The 21,464-nt window shown below is 46.0% G+C and overlaps 4 protein-coding genes across 7 annotated transcripts in view; 2 read left to right on the top strand and 2 right to left on the bottom strand.

Moving 5' to 3' along the window:
* Window positions 1-6,601, top strand: part of LOC140754258 (uncharacterized) — a 48,194-nt gene extending 41,593 nt beyond the window's left edge. Inside the window, exons 11-17 of the mRNA XM_073089222.1 lie at window positions 438-581; window positions 2,456-2,527; window positions 2,726-2,852; window positions 2,968-3,151; window positions 3,353-3,529; window positions 3,762-3,956; window positions 4,037-6,601. Coding sequence (XP_072945323.1) covers window positions 438-581; window positions 2,456-2,527; window positions 2,726-2,852; window positions 2,968-3,151; window positions 3,353-3,529; window positions 3,762-3,956; window positions 4,037-5,391 — 2,254 coding nt within the window. The 3' untranslated portion in view covers window positions 5,392-6,601. The remainder of the gene's footprint in view (window positions 1-437; window positions 582-2,455; window positions 2,528-2,725; window positions 2,853-2,967; window positions 3,152-3,352; window positions 3,530-3,761; window positions 3,957-4,036) is intronic.
* Window positions 6,602-6,806: 205 nt separating this feature from the next.
* LOC140754259 (uncharacterized) lies at window positions 6,807-11,936 on the bottom strand. 4 transcript variants are annotated; one of them, XM_073089226.1, is made up of 3 exons: window positions 10,801-11,936; window positions 9,072-9,269; window positions 6,807-8,686 (listed from the first exon to the last, which is right to left on the bottom strand). In XM_073089226.1, the coding sequence occupies exons 2-3, from the start codon at window positions 9,183-9,185 to the stop codon at window positions 8,348-8,350; spliced, it is 453 nt and encodes a 150-aa protein (XP_072945327.1). In that variant the 5' UTR covers window positions 9,186-9,269; window positions 10,801-11,936; the 3' UTR covers window positions 6,807-8,347. The 4 variants fall into 4 exon arrangements, with proteins under 4 accessions (XP_072945327.1, XP_072945328.1, XP_072945325.1 ...); XM_073089227.1 differs by lacking the exon at window positions 10,801-11,936 and adding an exon at window positions 10,606-10,794; XM_073089224.1 differs by lacking the exon at window positions 10,801-11,936 and adding an exon at window positions 9,719-10,597.
* Window positions 11,937-12,164: 228 nt separating this feature from the next.
* On the top strand, window positions 12,165-13,965 carry Dim1 (thioredoxin-like protein Dim1). Its single transcript, XM_073089228.1, has 3 exons — window positions 12,165-12,555; window positions 12,833-12,969; window positions 13,349-13,965. Exons 1-3 carry the CDS (start codon window positions 12,478-12,480, stop codon window positions 13,560-13,562), a joined length of 429 nt encoding a protein of 142 aa, XP_072945329.1. The 5' UTR covers window positions 12,165-12,477; the 3' UTR covers window positions 13,563-13,965.
* A 1,044-nt stretch (window positions 13,966-15,009) lies between these two features.
* The window catches only part of Tmem131 (Transmembrane protein 131), a 29,525-nt gene continuing 23,070 nt past the window's right edge, over window positions 15,010-21,464 (bottom strand). The window contains exons 14-22 of the mRNA XM_073089632.1: window positions 21,074-21,259; window positions 20,227-20,482; window positions 19,295-19,440; window positions 18,576-18,769; window positions 17,812-18,108; window positions 17,504-17,612; window positions 17,000-17,252; window positions 15,534-16,883; window positions 15,010-15,410 (exon numbers count right to left, since the gene is read on the bottom strand). Of these exons, the coding sequence (XP_072945733.1) occupies window positions 15,151-15,410; window positions 15,534-16,883; window positions 17,000-17,252; window positions 17,504-17,612; window positions 17,812-18,108; window positions 18,576-18,769; window positions 19,295-19,440; window positions 20,227-20,482; window positions 21,074-21,259 (3,051 nt within the window). The 3' untranslated portion in view covers window positions 15,010-15,150. The remainder of the gene's footprint in view (window positions 15,411-15,533; window positions 16,884-16,999; window positions 17,253-17,503; window positions 17,613-17,811; window positions 18,109-18,575; window positions 18,770-19,294; window positions 19,441-20,226; window positions 20,483-21,073; window positions 21,260-21,464) is intronic.

Genomic DNA, 21,464 nt, shown 5'->3' with positions numbered 1-21,464 from the left:
ACATATACACTAAGTCTTTACTACAATAAGTTTTTGTCACTAAAACAAGAAATGTCCGCTACAATAATGATCCTACATAAATCGCGCAAGCCCCATTGGACCAACAGTAAATGGCACATGTAGAGAGAGATGTGTATTACCGCGCAATGGGATATGGGGCGTACCATAAATGAATCATAGACAAAAGTATACGAAAACACGGACAGGACCTAGTTTTATCTGTAGTTTAAAGTATTCAAGAGGCTATTACGTGGTCGCCTACAACAACCAAGCCGGGATAGTGCCATAATGCCTCAGATCGAAAAACTACGTATGTACGTACTAAACCAACTCACACCCTAGTGGTTTAGCTAGAGGCCTTCGGTAGCTTTCAGTGTTTCTCAAATATTAGATTTTCTTGAAATGAAAGATTATTGAGTTGCGCGTGGTGTCGGCAGGTCGCTGTCGGACAACCGCGTGTCGGAGCTGGGCGGCGGCGCGCTGCGCGGCGCGCGGCGGCTGCACGACCTGCTGCTGGCGCGCAACCGCCTGCGCAGCGTGCCGCGCGACGCCTTCCTGCACACGCCGCGCCTGCAGCTGCTGTGAGCACACCGCACACCGCACACGTCATACACCACCCACGACACACACGACACACACCACACCGCACACCACACACGTCATACACCACGCACGACACACACGCCACGCACCTTGAAGGTGGTAGAACACTTTGTGGTTCGACTCCGGCGGCACAGCAGTGTTAGGCGCTGCTGTGTTCCGTTTTGAAGGGTGTGGTAAGGGAGGTAAGGGAGACATACTTTTCCGAGGCGTTCCAGCTTAGTCCTCAGGTGTAGCGGCGCATCTGTGGCCGACCTCAGGTAGGAATATCTAATCCTACCTAGGTAAAGCAGAAAATAACCGAGGCAAACACTTGCTACTCGTATTGTAGCAACTTCCCGCTACTCATCAAGACATGGCTTTACACCTATTATGAATAGCGCTATCAAAGGATTTGGATCACGGCCGCTCCGTGAGCATGATGACCTAAGCCGATGAGAGATCGCCCTTTGCCAAACTAAGATAAAAATTGGTGGTGATGATGAGAAGTGAGGAGTGAAGTGAGTGTGGAGTGAATTTGAGTGAAATCAAATTACAGAAAGTTCAAATAATACTTAAGAATATTTTCAATAAATAAGCAGATCTTTGATCGCAAATAAGTTTCGTTCATTCAAGTTCATCGTATTGTTATTACTCTCTCCAAATTTACAAAATTCGAGATAGAATTTACATTTAACTTTGTGGAAATACACAATAATGTTTTTGAACGGAACAAATCGTCTGTGAAAACGGCGGAAGCCTTTCAGTGGAATTCCGACGAAAAGTATTCACGTACAATAAAATTACTTACATTGTGTAAATATAACAGAGCCAATAAAGTTTTGGTAGAGTTTTAATATCGCGAGCTTCAAGCCGTAAGGGCGTTCAAAAATACCGTTGTTAAGTGTATTACGTCATTGGTTGCTAAATTTGTCAATACATCTTCTCTGAATGGATCATAATAATAGGTTAATTATTTTTAAGAAAACAATGTAAATCTTTTTGACGTAATGTATAATTATTTAGTTTTTCTCTTTAGTGAATACCCCGAGAATATAGAAACCTTATAGAAAACAGCGTGATACCTTTCGCAGAATAATAATTACAAAGCTTTTTAGGAATTCCAGTCCCATCGCCATCAATACCATTTGGTCCGTTGCGTAAACGATCCAGCGCCAATAAATAGTGACAACCGAAGGTTTACTCGACTACACGCCATTTATATGATGATCACGGAGCCTCGCAGATAGCCTAAACTCGATTGTCGCACTGGACGCCGGAATATTCGCAATGTCTCCGCGGCGCCGACGGAATTTTGAATATGCGACCTTAGAATATTTACCTCACGTACCTAATACGTGAAATTTGTTGTCGACAGTAGCTTACTATCAAGTTAGCTGCTAGATTAACGTTTACAAACGTATTTGTATTTATAAAATCCTTTAAAAACTGTTTAGGTATTTAAATATACTTTACTTTTTCTTATACTTTCTCTGAGTCACATTTTTTGTGGCACTGAATACTTACTTACAGTTAATTAAATTAAATATAATGAAGTTACGGGCAGTCCTTTAATTTAAACCCTAATATTTTTCTATTTAATTTGGTACTCGTAGTAGACTTCCAAGGAGACCTGTAATATAAACTATCGAGTAATGGAAAAATGCAAAAATAATTATAGCTATTAAAATCATACGTGCGTGGGGATCGAAGTTCAGATTCAGTTCAGCGCGAGAATAGTTTAACTAGGCTAGCACTGATCAGTTAGGAGCTCCTGTGCTTGGTGACGTCACGGGATCGTACGCGCCGCCGCCATTGCGCCGGTCGTCCCGTGCACTGGCGGCTATCTCATCGGATAATCTGCGCTCTGTTGCAGGGACCTCGAGGACAACCAAATAGAGCACATCGACATGGAAGCGTTCGTCCCTATCTCTAAATTAGAAGACTTGTGAGTAAACAACCGTGTTAACTTTTCACCTACATTACTTTGACCTGATTGTATGAACTACATTTTGCTAGATTTTATTTAGCTCTCTCCACGAATGAATTGGTTTTGCATTTGTAGAAAAGTGTAGCGAAATTAAATTAGTTTTTTTTTTTATCATAGATAAGACAGCAAATGTTATTTTATGCAAATCTGATGCAGGAACGTGGGAAACAACGTGTTCCCGAGCTTGCCGGCGAGCGGGCTGCAGCGGCTGCTGCACCTGAAGGCGCACAACAACCCCAACCTGCGTCGCTTCCACCCGCCAGAACTGTTCCCACGGATACAGGTGCCTTTTCACATATACCACACATTCATATTGAGCGAGCCAAATTTTAATCGTCATCAACATCAATCCATTACTGGGCATTTGCTGGGCACGGGTCCGCTGTTTTAAATTCCAGACGTTAGTGTTGTCATACGCGTACCACTGCTGCGAGTTTATGCCGCTGTGGGAGGAGGAGGCGGCTTTCGCGGACAGCGGCGAGGATGGCGAGGCGGGTGGATTCAGCGACGTCGTGCTGCTGCCGCCCGCGCACCTCGACCTGGCCGCCTGGGCCAATACCACCGACATCTGGCCTCATTACCGTAAGATATATACGTCCAAATTCCCACTTCAATTTGTCGATTAGACTTATAACATCATGGAACACATGGTTCCATGTGTCAAAACAGAACACTTAAGTGATCCTCTCTTATGTGTATATCTATTGTGAGAGCACTTAGTCGGTTTTTTAAGTGAATTGTTTATTTTTCTCGCAAAATCTATATATTTTATTTCTTCTGCAGTGAACGCAACGGGTGCGGTGGGTGCGCTGGCGGCGCTGCGCGGGGCGGAGGCGGGCGGCGGGCTGGCGGCCGTGGCGTGGGGCGAGGTGACGCCGGGCGCGGGGGGCGCGGGGGACGCGGCGGGCGGGGGGGAGGCGCCGCGCGCCCCGCGCCGCGTGCGCTGCCTGCCACTACCCGGTATGGAATCCGCGACTTAAAACCACTTTTACCTTTGATCAAACCCTACAGTCCACCCGTTTCGATGCCAGTCGCACTCACTCCTGGACACTCAATAAAGCAAGTGAATGCAAAAAACACTATAATTAATAAAATAAGCAAATACTAAAGATAGCAATCTCCTAGGGCTGACAATGGTTTCGGTTTAGCAAGGAGCGATAATGGATCCAGCCTCATGTACATTACTGCACAGGACCGTTCCTGCCGTGCGTCGACCTGTTCGACTGGTGGACGTTGCGGTGCGGCGTGTGGGCGGTGTTCCTGCTGGCGCTGCTCGGCAACGGGACCGTCGTGTTCGTGCTCGTCTTCAGCCGCAGCCGCATCGACGTGCCGCGTTTCCTCGTCACCAACCTCGCCGCAGCAGACTTCTTCATGGGTATTTATCTAGGTGAGATACGACCTTCGAGGTTTAAAAAAGTCCTAGGAATATGCTTTCGCTCGTCAGTCATAATTTATTTGTGAATACAGGTTTCCTGGCTGTGGTGGATGCCGGCACGCTAGGCGAATTCCGCGCCCACGCCATCGCATGGCAGATGTCGGGCGGCTGCCGCCTCGCTGGCTTCCTGGGCGTGTTGTCTTCCGAACTGTCAGTTTACACGCTGGCAGTAATAACACTAGAGCGCAACTATGCCATAACCCACGCCATGCACCTCAACAAGCGCCTGTCGCTGCGGCACGCGGGCGCGGTGATGGCGGCCGGCTGGGTCTTCTCGCTGGTGGCCGCCGCGTTGCCACTGCTCGGCGTGTCCGACTACCGCAAGTTTGCCGTTTGCCTGCCCTTCGAGACTAGCACGCCCACTTCCCTCGGTTACGTGGTGGCGTTGCTCGTCATCAACGGAGTCGCCTTTCTCGTTCTGCTGGGCTGCTACCTCAAGATGTACTGCGCCATCCGCGGCTCGCAGGCGTGGAACTCTAACGACTCGCGGATCGCGAAGCGAATGGCGCTCCTCGTCTTCACTGACTTTCTTTGCTGGTCGCCCATCGCGTTCTTCGCGTTGACGGCCGCCTTCGGAGCGCAGCTCGTGTCGCTCGAGGAGGCGAAGGTTTTCACGGTATTCGTGCTGCCGCTCAACTCGTGCTGCAATCCCTTTCTTTATGCGATTCTCACGAAACAATTCAAAAAGGACTGCGCTCTCGTGTGCAAGGCTATCGAGGAATCGAGGGTGACCCGTGGCATCGGTCGGTGCCGACACTCTTCCAACTTCAGCAACCGCCAGACCCCGGCCAACACGAACAGCCTCGCGGAGCGCTCCTCGCGGGGGCAGCACGGCGCGGCGTGCGCGTGCCGGCGGCTGCTGCCCGCCAGCGGCGCGGCCGGCGCGGGCGAGAGCGGCGCCGCGGGCGGCGAGCGGCTGCTGCGCTGGCTGCGCTCGTGCGGCCGCCGCACGACCGCGCCCGTCCCGCCCGCGCCCCGCCAGCCGCCCGCCCCGCCCGCGCGCGCCGGCTCCGTGTCGTCGTCGGTGGAGTTCTCGTCGTCGCGATCGGACTCGTGGCGCGCGTACGGGCGGCCGCCGCCGCCGCCGCGCCGGGCCGCCTCCTGGCTGGTGGCGCGCAAGACCTCGCAGGACTCGAATCTCTCGTCGTCGCGCAACGACTCGTCCGGCTCGAACGCGACGGCGTCGACGGGCACGTGGCGCACGTCGCGGTCGGGCGGCGCGGCGGGCGGCGCGGCGGGCGCGCGGCCGCGGCTGACGCGGCAGCCGGCCGTGGTGGCGGACGAGCCGCCGCTGTCGCCGGGCGCGCTGCCGGCGCCGCGCCAGCTGCACACCATCCCGTCGGCGGCGGAGGCGGAGCTGCCGGCGGACGACGTGGAGGCGCGCTGAGCCGCCGATGCCGCCGCCGCGCGCCACTCGACGCTCGCCGATCGCTGCCGACGACAATTAGAGTGTCTTATCGTACCGTCCATTAGCAGTCCGCGAGCCACCCTACTCGATTTGATAATCCTCGTCGGTCACCTTGCCCGCGCCCGCGACTCCCGACGTGCTCGGATCGGATCCCGGAACTTGCCAAGTTCGCGTAGTTGACGAAACTGAAGTTCGAGGTGTACCTATAAGCAGACAAATAAGTAATTATATTTTGTACAGTATTAAAAGTCCACGACTGTAAGTATCGATCTAGTATTATTTTAAAATGGATATTTATTTAGAAAAATTTATGACGTAAGACTACTACTTATGAAGCGGTAAATATTTAATAATAATTATAGACGTATTTACAATGGAGATGTATACCGAATGTTACCCCGTATGTGTATAGGTCGGCGTGTGATGTACCTACCTGTAAATTTTAGAGAAAAATATTTAGTATAGGTCTCGGACCCTAAACAGTATTCGAATACCAGAACGTAATTATACTCAATTTATATACTTAATAGGTATTGTTACAATGTAAGGTAGGTTTTGTATCGTGTAGTGTAGCCACTTGCCGCAGCTGCCGCTGGTGGACTGCGAGACCTACAAATTACTTATATAGCGAGTGCCTATAAATTAAAATTATGTATTATAATTTTACTATTTTCACTATTACAATATTTTTTTTTACTAAACCAGTGATGTGATCTCGTGCGTTATGAATACTACTCGTAAAACGTTATACGATAAATTGTTATCTACTTATCTTTTATATTTGTTATGTGCATGCTCAAGATTTATTATTTTAAATATTTATTTGTTAAATACAGTTCAAACTTGTTTACAGAATATTCATTGTTATTGAGTTCTTATAATCTTATTATGAATCTAAAAAATATAATACGTACCATCAATGTATAGCGGTGTTCCATGTGAAAAAATATTCTGTTACAAATGAAAGGCGGGAAGCCCACAGCTGGGCGACGACCTCGTCGGCTGAAGCAGCGCAGCGCCGCTAACATTAGTTGATATACAATATGTTGTTTGTTGAGATGTTTACGATAAGTTACTGCGACAGAGATGTACATAGTCGTGTCTATTTATTGAATGTGTTCCCGAGTGTGTGGCTGAACGTGTTATTTATTTATTGTATATTGTACAATTACAACAAATTGAAACTGAATTGGGATATTTTTATTTATACGAGACCTCTCAGTTTGTTGTTAACAGGAATTAATTTTTGATGAAAATTATCACGAGAATCGTCTCATCCAGTCGCCTCTTAAGCTTAAAATAATATACAGATAGTTTCTAATCGAATAAGTCTTCTCACTACTTATTGGTTGTTAGGAATACAAAAAAGTGGATTCATATTTCACTGGGAAAAGTAATTAAAACAATTTATATATTGTTTTAATAAATGTAATAATAATACGCATTTATTTTACATACCCACTTTTAGTTTGCTTAATAAATACATAATGAAGCTCACATAATTATCTCTGTTACGTACTTTAATTGCTTATGTACTATATAACAAGCGATTAACGCACATCCAGGAAACAACACCCGCTTAGGCGTATATAGGAATATGTTTACCTGTAGCTACACCACACACCAACTCTATTTACACTTTTACTAATTAAATACCGTATTTAAAATACGTACGAACAATACTGATATTATATTTTGTAATTTTGTTTAAATGAATTCCTGTAATATAGTCATACTTTAGTATACCAATTGTCATTAGAACAGCTTAATGCATACTCTACGCCTTCTCCAGTGAGGGACAGTCCGATGTCCGAACTGTCCAGCCGAAGGACATAAAGAGTTGTATCATGGATTATAATAAAGCAATACATTTAGTAACATAACGTTTAGGATGAACACATTACAGCTCCATATTAAGTAAGGCAACAAAGCTGTATTTAACTAAATATTTTCAACATATAAAAATGCAGTAATAAATACATAACAAAAGGACAACCCGGCAACCGACCGGCGTATAAACAATAAAATGTTTAATTTATTACTTCAATTAACATAAAATACGTTTCATGACTCGATTCAATTAGTATATATACTTATATACACTCGAAGTTACTTAAACGATAGTACGCGTAGGTTAAGACTATATTATCAGATTTAGTTGTAAAATAGTTTGTAACTACACATGAAAATATTATTTATTGTCCATGTTACTACATCTACTTTCAACAGCACTTACAAGTAGGTCAATAACACATCATTAAAGCAAAATATAATCCCAAGGAACACAACAAACATTCAATAATAAATATATATCAGTTTTATATAGCAATAGTATAGATAGAATTTCAAGTCGTCCATAGGCTCTACATTTAGTTTAAAATTCGTCTTGATCTCAACATTTTGTCATACATTTGTTTAAGCAATTGATACCTTCTATTGAATTGAGTTGGTACGTCCATTTGGCTGTGCGAGTTGGTTATCTTCTGTCCTTTAACTCACCTACCCGTACTCTGAATCCATTCTTACATCAGAATATTTATTAAATGTTTGACGCATGAATCACGACAGCTACAATAATTGTAAGTACCTACTTCTTCTGAGTTTGTGGGTAATCAAGAAACTTACAAATTGGGCAATGAAGATTGTAGATAGATGTTACCTACTATTGTATGGTAGAGCTTATTGTACCTACTGGTTGAATTTTAATTGCATCCGTATAAAATAAAAATGTACGCTACCCTGCTCACACTTCTATCTTGCTATACCAAAACTAGCAAATAGTAAAACAAGTCGAAACCTCACGGAATCTGAGGGTTCTGATACGCATACACTTTATGGTTACCATGTATTTATAGTTTGAAATTCGATTGACAAAAGTAAACTCTGTGTAACATCGTTTAAATACAATGTGCACTGCGGCAGCGCTGGGGACGGATCACGCGGGCTCGGACTCAGCGCTCGGTTCGCTGCAGGCGGCCGCTGCGGCGTCATGGGCGGGAGCGGCGGCCGGGGCGGGCGGCGCGTCGGCGAGGGCGGGCGGCGCGTCGGCGAGGGCGGGCGGCTCGGCGGACAGCTCGTCAGGCTCGCGCAGCGGCTGGCGACGCGCGCGCCTCCTGCGGAAGGCGGCGAACTCGCGGTCGAGCCGCTCGTCGAGTAGGTCGGGGCGCTCGTCCAGTAGGTCGGGCCGCCGCCGACGCTCGTCGCTGGCGCTCGCCACGCTCGTCGTGCTCGCTCGGCTGGCCTCCCCGCACTCCTCGTTCTCTTCGTCCACTTCCTGCAAACGATTTGTTATGACAGATAGTTTAAATATTTGTATGATGCTATGCAGAAGCAAATGCTTTGATGCAAAGAGGTTTTGTATCAAAGCATTTGTTTCTGTAAACGTTGTTAACGTTCGGAAAATTATGCTACGCTTTTCAGTATATAATATAGTATACTAAATACAGGTAAAGAACAAAAATTAGTTTTTTTTTAAGAAATCAATAAATAGGATTATTAAAAAAAATAATAAATTCATTATACACTGTATGTAGTTATAGGTCAAACGCGTACCGAACGACCTCGAGGCTGAAAGCAGCTCTGTAATCGTGTTACGTCAGTAAGGATGAGTAGGCAATCGTGCGGTGACGATGACTGGCAAGTACTGAGACGAGGAGCACCTTGATCTCTGCGAAGGTGACGGGCGCGGTGCGGCGGCGCGAGCGCGGCGCGGCGCGGCGGCGGCGGCGCCCGCGCGCCAGCGCCGACGCGGCCGCCGGGTACACCGCGTCCATGGACCGCCGCGGCTGCTACCGTCACACTAGTTGTCGCCCTTCCGATCACTCCCTCGGTGTCGTCACGTAAGAGCGTGCTGCATTCTGTATCAGTTTAACAAAAAGGTTGTACTTGGCTGGAGCCGAAAAATAATTTCATTTCTTGTTTCATAAAAAGGCAACTTCTTAAAATTAAGCGCTTAAAAGAAGAGTGTGACTTTTTATACTTAATACGCCTTACGTTGATAACGACATACAGTGCAGACCAACATTAAACCTACTTATATCAGTTTCGATATCGAATATTGATGCGTCACGGACGAATAAGACTGCTACCTTATCCAATGTAATTTAATTTAAGTACACTGACTAGCTCTCTGTAGAAAGCAGGTAATCAGATTAATCAATTAGGTATCTCATTTCGCAAGGCAAGTATTACAACATATGACGCGCGTTACTATATGTCCACTGCGTAAAGGATTGATTTCAAAACATTATTTTGTAGGTACATTACGTAAAAAGCCTTATTTTTCATTGCTGAATCTGGTTAATACCTCAGTCCATAATTCAGAAAAGTAGATCTTGTCACTTCTGTAATATTAGTTATGTTTATACAAACACTGAATGTCGCCTTGTAAAACTACGCAACGCGTCGAGTGCGTGCGCGCTGAGCTGGAGCGGCGGCCTGGGCGCCCGGCGCTGACCCTAATTAATGAAACCTATTCATCAATCATCCACCACGGATTGGTCGACACTATCGACACCAATTATCCCTAATCGACACAACACATTTACGTGAATACTTTTAGATTCATATTTTTAGATTTGGACGTAAACTGTGTCGAGGAATGCTCGGGGCTAGGGAAGCGCGCGAATGCGATTAAGCGGCGCCGCGAACTACGCGAAAAGCCTACGTCCGCAAGTGATCCACTCGGTATTTTTTCCCGAGAAATCTGCATGTTTTGGTGTGTGACCGCGTTTCGATGGCGCCGTGCCAGATCTCCGCCGCCCGCCCGCCGGCGCAGCGCAGCGGCGTGTAAACAAACACGACGCGGAACCGACTCTACCAACTATAAACAAAACGATGCTTGCACCCGACTCCGATGTGCCAATGTATCTTTTTTAATGATTATATGTAATATTATAATAAACACCTTATGTGCTGTAATACATTGTCTATGTATCCCATCTGGAAATATACCTAAACAAATCCGTCGACAACACTATTCTGGAAAGCGAGGTCAATAATGTGAATATTGTTATAATTAAACTGAAGTAATTTAATCAATTATCAGTTGGTTAATAAACCAATGCATGAAATTTATTGCATGAAAACATTTTCAGTTTTAAATGAAATAACTCAATAAAGATTTGCAATTTCAGTGAGTATTTATAGGTATATATTGTTGTACCTCAATCGCGACACTTTGCTGGTACTTACTGAAAATGTTCGTTCGTTCGTTGTGTTCATCAGTGATGCAGTCCATCATAGTTTCTCTTATAAACTTAATGTTTGTGATGTATCCATTATTGGTTGTGTTAAACATTGCTAAAGCTCTACGGTGTGTAGCTAAACAATGGCAATACGAGTCTACGTGTACGTATATTATATCAATTTAAATAAATATGTAAGTACCTGTGTATAAAATATTCCTAGATAGGTAAGAACTCACATATAAATAATTCGATTAAATTTTAACTGAAGTACTTCAAATAATACAAATTTATAAGGTAAACATGGGTTATAATTAAATTAGGTGACATCCATTTCCACGTAACGCACATGCGCAGTTTAAAGTTTTGTCCACTGTACAAAGAAAACTCGTATCATCGTATGCTACACCTATGCGTGCTATGTCATACTGTATTGGATATCATGATCAGATACTTTTTCAAATGCAAAATACAAATAATAACTTACTCTTTAACAACGAACCACAAATAAAATTATAGACGACGTTTTTAATACAATTATGATTTATTTCTTAATAATTTTTACTAACGATAAAATATTTATTTCAATCATTGTTTAAGCATAATAATCATATACTTTGGATGACTTATTCTAATAAGTATTATATTCAGCCGGAAATACCTATTTGCGTTTATTTTGTTCCAAAAAAACGCATTTATATTTTTGTTCTGGCAATTTTGTGTAATCACGACTTATTTCACCTGGCAGACGTGAAAAAAGCTTTCGTACGTCCTTGGAAGACACGATACCCTTCGTGACAGTATGAGGTCATTGATAAAAGTTTTTACCCATACACTAGTATCTACGCGTTTACGCAAACCAGTTTCTACTACAGTGCTCAGTTATCAGATAATTAAGCAGCCTCCACATGTAGCGACAGAGGGAATTTTTATCGTATATGGTACGAAGTTTGCAGCGCATGCAGATATACGCCGAACAATGGCCTTGCTTAACTCAATAAATTAGCACCCATACGAAACCACCACCTAAGGTTAGATTGCTTTCACGATCGCTCATCTGACTGGTTCTTTGCAGCCATAATAATGTTATGCGATAGTATGGTAATATCAATACCTCAGCAGGTCTTAACCTTTTAGTTCCCACCTTCTTTATATGCTTTTTAGGAACTGCTCTTCTATTAAGAAGTAGAGGGAGAAGCTAGGGTCTCGAATAATCCTCATCTTATCCATACAATACTCACAGTAGAGAAACGATATGAGTTCGATTAATGAAAAGTTATTAATCTTTTTGTCTTAAACTGACATATTATTTACATAAAGGTTTAATTTTTCCGAAATCTATCATTTTCCTATTTTACGATATTATTTTAGACCGAATTTTCAGCATTCGATTAGAATCGCTTTAAAAATCGATCTTCTTCCGGAAAGAATTACATCCCTAGCAGCCTGTGACAACTAGAACGTTCCGCTTAACATCCATAAGGCCTTCAATTGCAATTGCCTAAATTCCCGTTCTATTAACATAAATTCCACGGGCATTTTGAGTACAGTCTTGAACAGTGACGTCATCTACATCTTTGAGCGATCGTTCACGAGAACGACTTTTAATAGGTGAAATGATAATAAAGGCGTTATAATAATATCGGGCTGTAAGTGGAACTTACTAAATATGTCAAACGCTGGAACATTAAAAAGTACAGCCTACTGTCAATCATAAATGTCAATGTCAATTGTCATCATTATAACCTGTAAATTATAACACGAATAGGTTCATCATAACATAAAGTTGTTCCAGAATATTCCATTCCTTTATGTAGTGTTGGTTTTAGCAATAAAATTATTTCGTATTATATAAATATTAATAGTAAAAGCTTTCAGGATGAGTTATATGTTAGGGCATTTGCACAATGGATGGCAAGTGGACCAGGCTATTCTGTCTGAAGAAGACCGTGTCGTGGTAAGTTCTTGGAGCATCGCCGTTAGTAATAATGACAATGATAATTCCTGTATGACATACATGGGTTAAAGTTAATTGCAATAGGTTTTCAAATGCTTTCTATATACATAGTAACATACTAAACCCTGTACATTACACTATTCAGATCGAAATTAAATCTCATCAACATTATATATACTGTTACTTGCCCAAGGGGCTAAGCGTTAAACCTCTCTGTGTCTATGAAATGTTTAGGTACACTTCAGTTCACAAATTATCTATTGTACAATTTTGCCAGGTGATCAGATTTGGCCACGACTGGGACCCCACATGCATGAAGATGGACGAGGTGCTCTACAGCATTGCAGAGAAAGTGAAGAACTTTGCAGTCATCTACCTCGTAGATATAACTGAAGTACCAGACTTTAATAAAATGTAAGTAAACCATCACTGGAAACTGGGCATTCTAAATGGTGATCAATGTCTTACAGGAAATCTTCACCACCAAAATTCATGGTTCCAAGATCTGAAACTAAAACTTTACAAACAACTCATTCTCAGATGAGTTTCTGTTCACTTATAAAGTATTTCTGTGCTCCCTCATAATTGATACTTTGTCTCAGAAGTAATGAAACTAAGTTTATAATTCCTATTATTCAACAACCAGTATTTACTTTATTCTGGTTATATCGTAAATGGTATAATAGAATTTAGCAAAATCATTTGATCATTCATGCAAAAGGCTATTGGACGAGCTCTATTGTAGCTCCAATAGACTAGTGTTATTAATTTGAGAATGTTTGTTTTCTTACAGGTATGAATTGTATGACCCGTGCACAGTGATGTTTTTCTTCCGAAACAAGCACATCATGATTGACTTGGGTACCGGTAACAATAACAAGATCAACTGGCCCTTAGAAGACAAGCAGGAGATGATTGACATCATCGAGACAGTGTACCGCGGGGCACGCAAGGGCCGTGGTCTTGTAGTCTCTCCTAAGGACTACTCCACTAAATACAGATACTGAACAATACTCAACTATTACTGGATTTGTTTTCTGTCGATTGTAATCTCGACTTTGCATTACATGCAATATTGCTACATCAGTCGAAGTGTGGATAAATTGTCATGTTGACCAACGAACTGTATCAAAAACAGTCAAGATGAGGCAGGCCCATGGCATATGCAGAGAAATTGACTGTAGATGTTAAGATAAATCTTAAAACATAATGTAACATTGTAGATTATTTTTAATATAGCATTGTTTTAGTGAGTACCTACATTTATCTTATTTTGTTAATTTACTTAAAAAAAACCTGACTAGAATATAAATTTACTCTGTTACAAACTGCATATTTCATTGTATTTTTATCTCATTTTAAATACAGAAAGTATTTAAGGTAGAAATAAATGTTTCTGTACTTATCCAATTTGTTTTTTTTTTTTATATTTTATTATAAGAGAAAACTCCCTATTAGACAGACTAATTCAAATGTTCATTTGTTTTTGCCCTAATCTTATAGTGTAGTAATGAACTCTACAAAACAGTTACTCTTAATTTAAACATTTTAAACAATATCATGCTGCAGTTTTAATATTTTTTTTATAGATACATAAAACATACATAATTATAGTCAAATTGAGAAACCTCATCCTTTTTTGTAGTCTGTTTAAAAATCGTCAGTATTTGTATAGATTGAAGAGAGAGTAGTTAATAAAGGCAACTACATATTTACTGGGACATCATTTCAACTAGCAATAAGTTTAAGAAAATAAATGCAGAATAATTGCGTTGACGACCCGCGTGGCGGAGCGATCACCATATCGATATCAATACGACCACCAGATCGGGGTTCGATCCCCGGCCAGACAGACATCTAAATGATTAATTTAGATTTCTGGGTCTCGGTGTTTATGTATTTGTCTATGTGTGTATCCATAGTACCCACGACACGGAATACTTGTGTGGGGCTAGAGTGTAGAAAGCCTATCTTTTTTTTCGTAAGCGATACACTTTCTTTATTCAATAACAAAAAGTAGGTATTCAGTGAAATGAATTTTTGATTCTGCTTTAACCTACATACATTTTAAGATGAAGATGTCAGATTAATATTTTATATTAATGAATGGTGTTTTAAATTTGAAAACGTGACAACAGTAATAACAAGATGTACAAGGAAGAGATGAGGATGAAGTTGGAAATAAAACAAAGTTTAGACTTTTGTTCATTGTTCATTTTCATTCTCAGATCTGTTGATACAATAAACGGAAGCGGAGCGGCGGTGCGGGCGGCGGCGGGCGCGCGGTGTGGGGGGTGACTAGCGCACCGCCTCGCCGCCGCCGCGCGCCCCGGCCGCGCCCGGCACATCCGTACCATATCGTCGTCACCGGGACGTCGTTCTTCAAAGTGTAGAACATATTTCAATTACTTTTTATCAACGGAGGCTTCGCCGCGACCAGGTAGGCGAACGAGCGAGCCCGTTAAAATTTTCTTCGATCCGCCGTCGAGGGAGGATCGTCTTAGACGGCCTTCCGTCGGGAACATCGCGATATAATAAACGAGGATACGTAGAAGCGTCGGTTCGAACGTGAGGTCGGAGCTCGGGAGTCGCGGGCTACTGGTCTTCGGGTCGGGGTCGCGGCGAGCGCGGCGCGGCGGCGGGGCGCCAGTCGGCGGCGCCGGGCGCCCAGATGGAGGCGAGCGAGCGGAACGGGTCGTAAGGGCGCACGGGGGCGCGCGGCGCGCCGAAGCCGGGCGGCGGCCGCAGCGGCGCCGCGCCGCCGAACGAGCTCCACGGCCACGCGCCCGCTGCGCCGCCGCCCCACACGCAGCCCAGCGAGCCGAACGCGTCGCCGCCCATCGTGCTGTTGTCTGCTGAATAATAAATTAATCGTTCGGTCAATATTATTTACTTTTGTTATATATTACGATGCCATGAAAATGAATAACGACATATTAAACGAGTAGGTGAATCGATCGCTAGAAATATAAGCTCACCCAAATAATCGTGTGAACCGGTAACGAAGGCGGATCTATCCGTGGAGGCGGACGTTCCCCAAGCGAAGTCGGGGTCGGCGGTGCGCGCCGGCACGGCGAGCGGCGTGGCGAGCGGCGCGGCGAGCGGGGTGCTGAGCGAGGCCGCCAGCGGCGGGGCTTGCGGCGCGTCGCCGTTGAAGTAGAACAGCGAGTTGTCGGGCGGCGCGCGCTCAGGCTCGCGGCGGCGCACGTCCGAGCCGATAGGCGCGAGCGGGGCCGCGCCCGCGCCGCCGCCCACCACGGAGCTCCACGACGCGCCCCAGCGCACGCCGCCGCGCGCCGCCGCCGCCTCCGCCTCGCCGCCCAAAGCCATCTCCGCCGCACTCTCCACCGCGCTTTCGGGAGCGTCGAGCGTGGGCGACACGCAGACCGGCGTCGGGGGCGCGACCGCCCTCCGCTTCGAATTTTTCTCTCTTCGTCCGTGATGTTTCGAGGCGAGCTGGCTGCTTCGCAAGTGCGAGGTTTCCGAATCCGCCCGAGCTCGCTCGGAGCGGCGGACCGATTCGGCGCGCTCGCGCCGGGGACGGACGACGCGCGGGTGCGCTTCCACGGCCGCCGCGAAGGGCTCCCGGCGGCCCGCGGGTTCCGGGGGCGGCTCGTCGGGGCGCGTCGGCGTCGGCTCCCGCGTCGTCGCCTCGTTTTCGGCCTCGTACGGTTCGACCTCGGTCTCGTCACGCTCGTCTGCGGGCGTCGACGCGTCGGATCCGCTCGACCCGGAGTCCTCCTCGCCGCTGGTTCGCGGCGGTCCCACGTCTGTCTCCAGCTCGTACTCCTCGAGCGGGGGGGAAGGAGACTCCGGGCGCGGCTCGACATCCGGCGCGTCGGCGAGTCGGTCCCGCTTCCGGTCGTCGAGAGAGGCGCGGCGCGAGTGACGCGCGTCGACTTCGGCGTCCTCGCTGGAGCGCGACTCGTAGTCGTCGGCGCGGCGCAGCACCTCCGCCCGCCAGCGCTCGAAGGCGCGCCGCTCGGCGTGCGGGTCGAGCGGCGGCGCGGGGCGGCGGGCGGGGCGGCGGCGGCGCGGGGGCGGCGCGCGCGGCTCGGGGGCGGGCGGCGCGGCGGCCGGCTCGGCGGCCAGCCCGCGCAGGTCTAGCGGCGGCCGCGGCGGCGGGGACGACGAGCGCACCGCGTGCAGGTGCCTCATCATCCGCTCGGCGTCGATCACGCCCGCGACGAGGACGATGGCGAACGCGGCGATCGAGAGAATCCAGGCGCCGCCGCGGACGGGGGAATCCCAGGGCGGCCGCGCGCCCGCCGCGCATCGCGCTAGAAGCTTAGCGGGCGTGATGGCCGCCAGCGTGAACTCGGCGACGCCTACGACAGAAAAGATAATTTTTGTAATCTTTCGTAGCACACCGGACCGGGCCACAGGAACTACTTCACGTCGGGGACCGCGACAAGCCGCACGGCTAACAGGGTCGGGTAGTTACCGAGCTCGGAGCGCAGCCGGAGCGGCGCGCGCGCGCGGGCCAGCGTGTAGTCGGCGGCGTATGTGAGGTGCAGCACGCGCGAGTCGTTGGGCGCGAGCTGCAGCGGCGCGCAGGGCTGCAGGCGGAAGCCGCGCGCGGCGCAGGGCCGGCCGGCCAGCCGCCAGTCGCGCAGGCGCACGCCCACGCGGCCCGTGTTGCGCACCGTCAGCGAGCGCCGCACCAGCGCCGCGCCGCCCTCGCCGCACTCCGACACCTTATACATTTTAAAGGAAAAGATCGTATCATGATCACGATAATACTAAAATAATGAGATAAATTCTGATTATGAAGTCAAGTGGGAAAAAAGACGAAATTCTAATTGACATCGATGTCATCCATATGTACTGCGACCACGACCATTTAAAAGATATTAAACAATTCCTTTTCTAATATTTAATACTTATTTTCTAATATTTTATATCATCGGCCGAGTTCGGCTGGACGAGTAAAAGTTAAAATCCTCACCTCGAACAGGAGCGGCGAAGTGGAGCCGGGTCGTCGTCCTCCAATTTCAAAGCTAGCTACCGCTCCTTGACCCCATAGTTGCACACCTTCCAAGATTGTTAAATTATTTCTGTCAACAAAACGATAGGACAGTTTAATTGACTAAATGAATTGTATAATCCCTTAAATAAAATAAACCCTAATGTGGCTAAAATGTGTCTATTTACCGATGACATTTATATCAATTCATATACACGAGAAGTTCTTTGGTGTACGTAGGACGGATACAGTGCGTGCAGTCCACACGGGGCATGTGGAGCATTACAAACCTGAGGTAGAGATATGTGGTAAGGGCGGCGGGGCGCGTAGGGGCGAAGGTGATCTTGAGCTCGATCTCGGCGTCGGGCTGCAGCAGCAGCAGCGGCAGCGCGGAGCCGTTGCGCGCGCGGCCCGCCCCCGCGCCGCCCGCCCCCGCCCCCGCGCCCGCCCAGCGCGCCGCCCGTCCGCGCGTCACGCGCCACTCGCCCAGAGAGAACGCGTCCGCCGCCCACACGCAGCGCTCGCGCGATCGCTCGCAGAACATTGAATCACCGCCCGCCCTGCGCGAGGACACATATTGACGATTACTTTAAGGATAGAAATATTTGAAAAGAATGTATTTATGATGTGGATTTTATCAATTATTTCTTCAACGGCATTAAATAAATATAGTAGCTTCGATATTGTAGAAAGAAAAATTGTGGAGTTATGTTTCTAGTATTTTTTTATAGTATGGGAGTAGCAGATTAGCATGCAGTCCACCTGATGGTAAGGGGTTACTGCCGCTCTTGGACATCTGTAATGGAACCCAGATAGGATTAGATATTCCTACCTGAGGTCGGCCACATATCCCTGAGGATGCACCGCTATCCCTGAGGACTAAGCTGGAACGCCTCGGAAAAGTATGTCTACCTTACCACACCCTTCAAACCAAATCACAGCAGCGCTTAACCCTGCTGTTACGAGGCAGAAATAGGTCTGGCGGTGGTGCCGCCGGAGTGGAACCCCAAATGGTTCTACGACGTGAGGTGTATGGTATGTGAGTGTGACGTACGGCGGCGGCAGGTCGTGCGGCGGGTGCGGCGGCAGCAGCGCGTGCAGCAGCAGCGGCGTGCGCGCGGGGTTGCGCAGCAGCAGGCGCAGCGCCGCCGCGCCGCCCACCGCCGCCGCGCCCGCGCCGCCCGCGCGCGCGCCCGCCAGCCGCGGCCAGCGCAGCCGCACGCTGCCCGAGCCCCACACCTGCACCACCTGCGCGCACACACTAACATTACACACGTTACACACATCTACACCACCTGAACATACACATAAACATTTGTGATAGACTACATTTTTCGTCGATTTTTCATGTCTAAAATTATTTTTCTACGATAACACGTCCTTCGATATGAACAAAAAAACGTTGGCATTTGTACAACTATACAATATATGGTACCGCTTTTAATTATTTATTATTATTTACAAGCTTTACCCAATGCCCGAAAACCGAAAAATTAATAATGCTACGGAGATCAATGTCAGTAACGTATGAAGTGTAATTAAATTAAATGAAGTATATTTATTTACGTATAGGCCTACGGTGGCACTTACAAATAGTCACTTACAATATTTTTTCTTAAACTACTACCGGATCGGTTCGTGACCTCAACTGAGACGATCATAATCATAATCTTTATTAGCTAAATAAGGTACAATAGGTGTTTAAACAAAGTATACAAATAAGATAAGATCCGGTAAGAAACTCATCGAGATTGTCTTTTTTTTATACGGTACCTCAGTAGTGCGCACGAGTAGTGAGATGTTGCGCGGTTCAGCAGCCTGGCGCTCGTATTGTAGTAGCCGTTCCAACAGCAGCGCCAGGTCTTCGTTTAACATCTGCGTCTCTTCATCATCACTTCGACGCAACCAACTTTGTCCATCTAAATAATATAGTTTTTTATTTATTCGATTCTGCATCCATTCCCTATGTACAATAATAACAATTAATGATGTATATATTTTTGCGGTGTTGCGTAATTAGTATTTTTATGCATTCATATAATCTTTAAATGAGCAAACCATCAATAGAGGAAAGTTAATATTTACAACTAATAAAATATTTCTAAAGTATACTTTACGCGCGTATAACTTCGTCTGTCCCACGATAGAAATTATGTGTTACATAGATTTATTCAAGTTTGTCACGCGCAAAAATTACACTGAACTGTTTTTCGAAGCAGGTGGTTACGCCATAAGAGGCCTTAGAAAATGCATTTTGTTAGAAGTCCCAAACAGCCCCTACCATGGGCATGATGACAGTATTAAAAAAATCAAAGTATAAATGTTCTAAGTAAAAACAATGTTCAAAAGATTCTCAAAAACCACCCACTTTTAAAAAAATCTTTAAAGATTTTATTTTTAATAAAATAAAAGTACAAAATACTGCACTCGGCCATCTTGTCTGAAATGCTAAACAGGGTGCGAATGATGTCATTTTTGGGTATGTCACTGAATCACTTTGAACTTTTGTATGGGATGATCTAGTGTGACGTCACCAATGGACGTATGAAAATAGCTACAAAAAGATACTATTGTGTTTTGTTAATACTGAATTTATTGTCGAAATAATACGATTTTTGGAATGAGAAGACATGTACGTACATTATAGAAGGGATTCTAAAAATTTGTCATCATGCCCATTCCTTCATCAATAAATGTATGATCACCTGGCGAGTCAATGTCTAGTCCGGTGTAGCAGTCGGGCGCGCAGGCGTGCTCGGGCGCGTACGTGACGGTGGCGACGGCGGAGGCCGCGCGCTCCGGCCCGCCGCGCGCCACCGCCCGCGCCCCGCGCCACACCCGCACCGCCGCGTCACCCGCCGCGTCGCCCGCCGCGTCACCCACCGCGCCGCTCACCGACACCACAGACATGGACACCGGCATGCTGTTCTCCAGCACTAGCTCCGCTGATGACCATGCGTACTGTAAACACGATTAGTGTTTGATCAAATTATGGTAACTGTTATTGAAATTTTAAAAGTAACTCTTAACTCCGTTTCAGTTTATACGTTGAATCAACATACTGTTTGCAACAAAACAAAATTAAAGTGTTGCAAAGTTGCTAGACGATGCGTCTGCCTCATCGTTTAGGTATAAATATAAAAAGAGGCAACCTTGAAAGGTAACAGCAACACAATTTGACTCTGAAATTATAGGTTCAACACATAGATTAGTAAAGATACTTCGCCGCCTTGAAATTGAATGAAGCCACAAACGGCTTATTAGCAAGTTCTTTTTTTGAATTCTTTACAAATAAAAACATTTTTAGAGAAAATTTACGAATAAATAACTAATACTGCGTAATTTACATAATAAATAAATAATTATTTCAAATATTTTAGGGACATTTTAGCACGGAGACGTGGCAAAACTTTTTACGCAACTATTTCAATTCTCAAAACTGGGTACATTTTCTTGTTAGAAGTGAGTAATCTTTACTAATCTATGGTTCAACATGAGATTTTTTTACGGACTCTATCGTTTCGTAATAAATAATATACAGTGTATACATACGGGTGCTGCAGGCGGCAGTAGCAGCGGTCGTGCGGTCAGTCGTCCGGTGAGCGCGTGCAAACGCAATGCGGCGGCGGTGGGCGCGTGCGGCGAGCGCGCCCACACGTCGCCGCGCAACGCGCCCGCCGCGCTCGGCACGCGCACCGATAGCCGCGCGCCCGCCCACCCGCCGCTCTCTATACAGATCTGAAATAACCACAACCACATACATTGTATCATAATTCGTAACACATATTCATTTAACTACGTTACAAATATATTGTATTTCTAATGTGTTTTTTTATACACAAAGAAGGATAAGCGACTGGCATCATTTGTAAATGTATATAAAATTTAAGAAGCAAAACCTTTATGTTTATTTTGCTTTTGTTCAAATATGTTTGATATTTCA

The sequence above is a fragment of the Epargyreus clarus genome, unplaced genomic scaffold (genome assembly GCF_041222505.1).
Source record: "Epargyreus clarus isolate Ecla_fem2 unplaced genomic scaffold, WU_Ecla_fem_2.2 ptg000029l, whole genome shotgun sequence".
Taxonomy (NCBI): domain Eukaryota; kingdom Metazoa; phylum Arthropoda; class Insecta; order Lepidoptera; family Hesperiidae; genus Epargyreus; species Epargyreus clarus.
This window is presented reverse-complemented; position numbering and strand designations above follow the sequence as displayed.

Coding starts and splice junctions, on each gene's coding strand:
- Dim1 (XM_073089228.1), top strand. CDS start 12,478: ATGAGTTATATGTTAGGGCATTTGCACAATGGATGGCAAGTGGACCAG. Junction 12,556..12,832: donor CTGAAGAAGACCGTGTCGTG/GTAAGTTCTTGG, acceptor CAATTTTGCCAG/GTGATCAGATTTGGCCACGA. Junction 12,970..13,348: donor GTACCAGACTTTAATAAAAT/GTAAGTAAACCA, acceptor GTTTTCTTACAG/GTATGAATTGTATGACCCGT.
- LOC140754259 (XM_073089226.1), bottom strand. CDS start 9,185: ATGGACGCGGTGTACCCGGCGGCCGCGTCGGCGCTGGCGCGCGGGCGC. Junction 8,687..9,071: donor TCACCTTCGCAGAGATCAAG/GTGCTCCTCGTC, acceptor AATCGTTTGCAG/GAAGTGGACGAAGAGAACGA.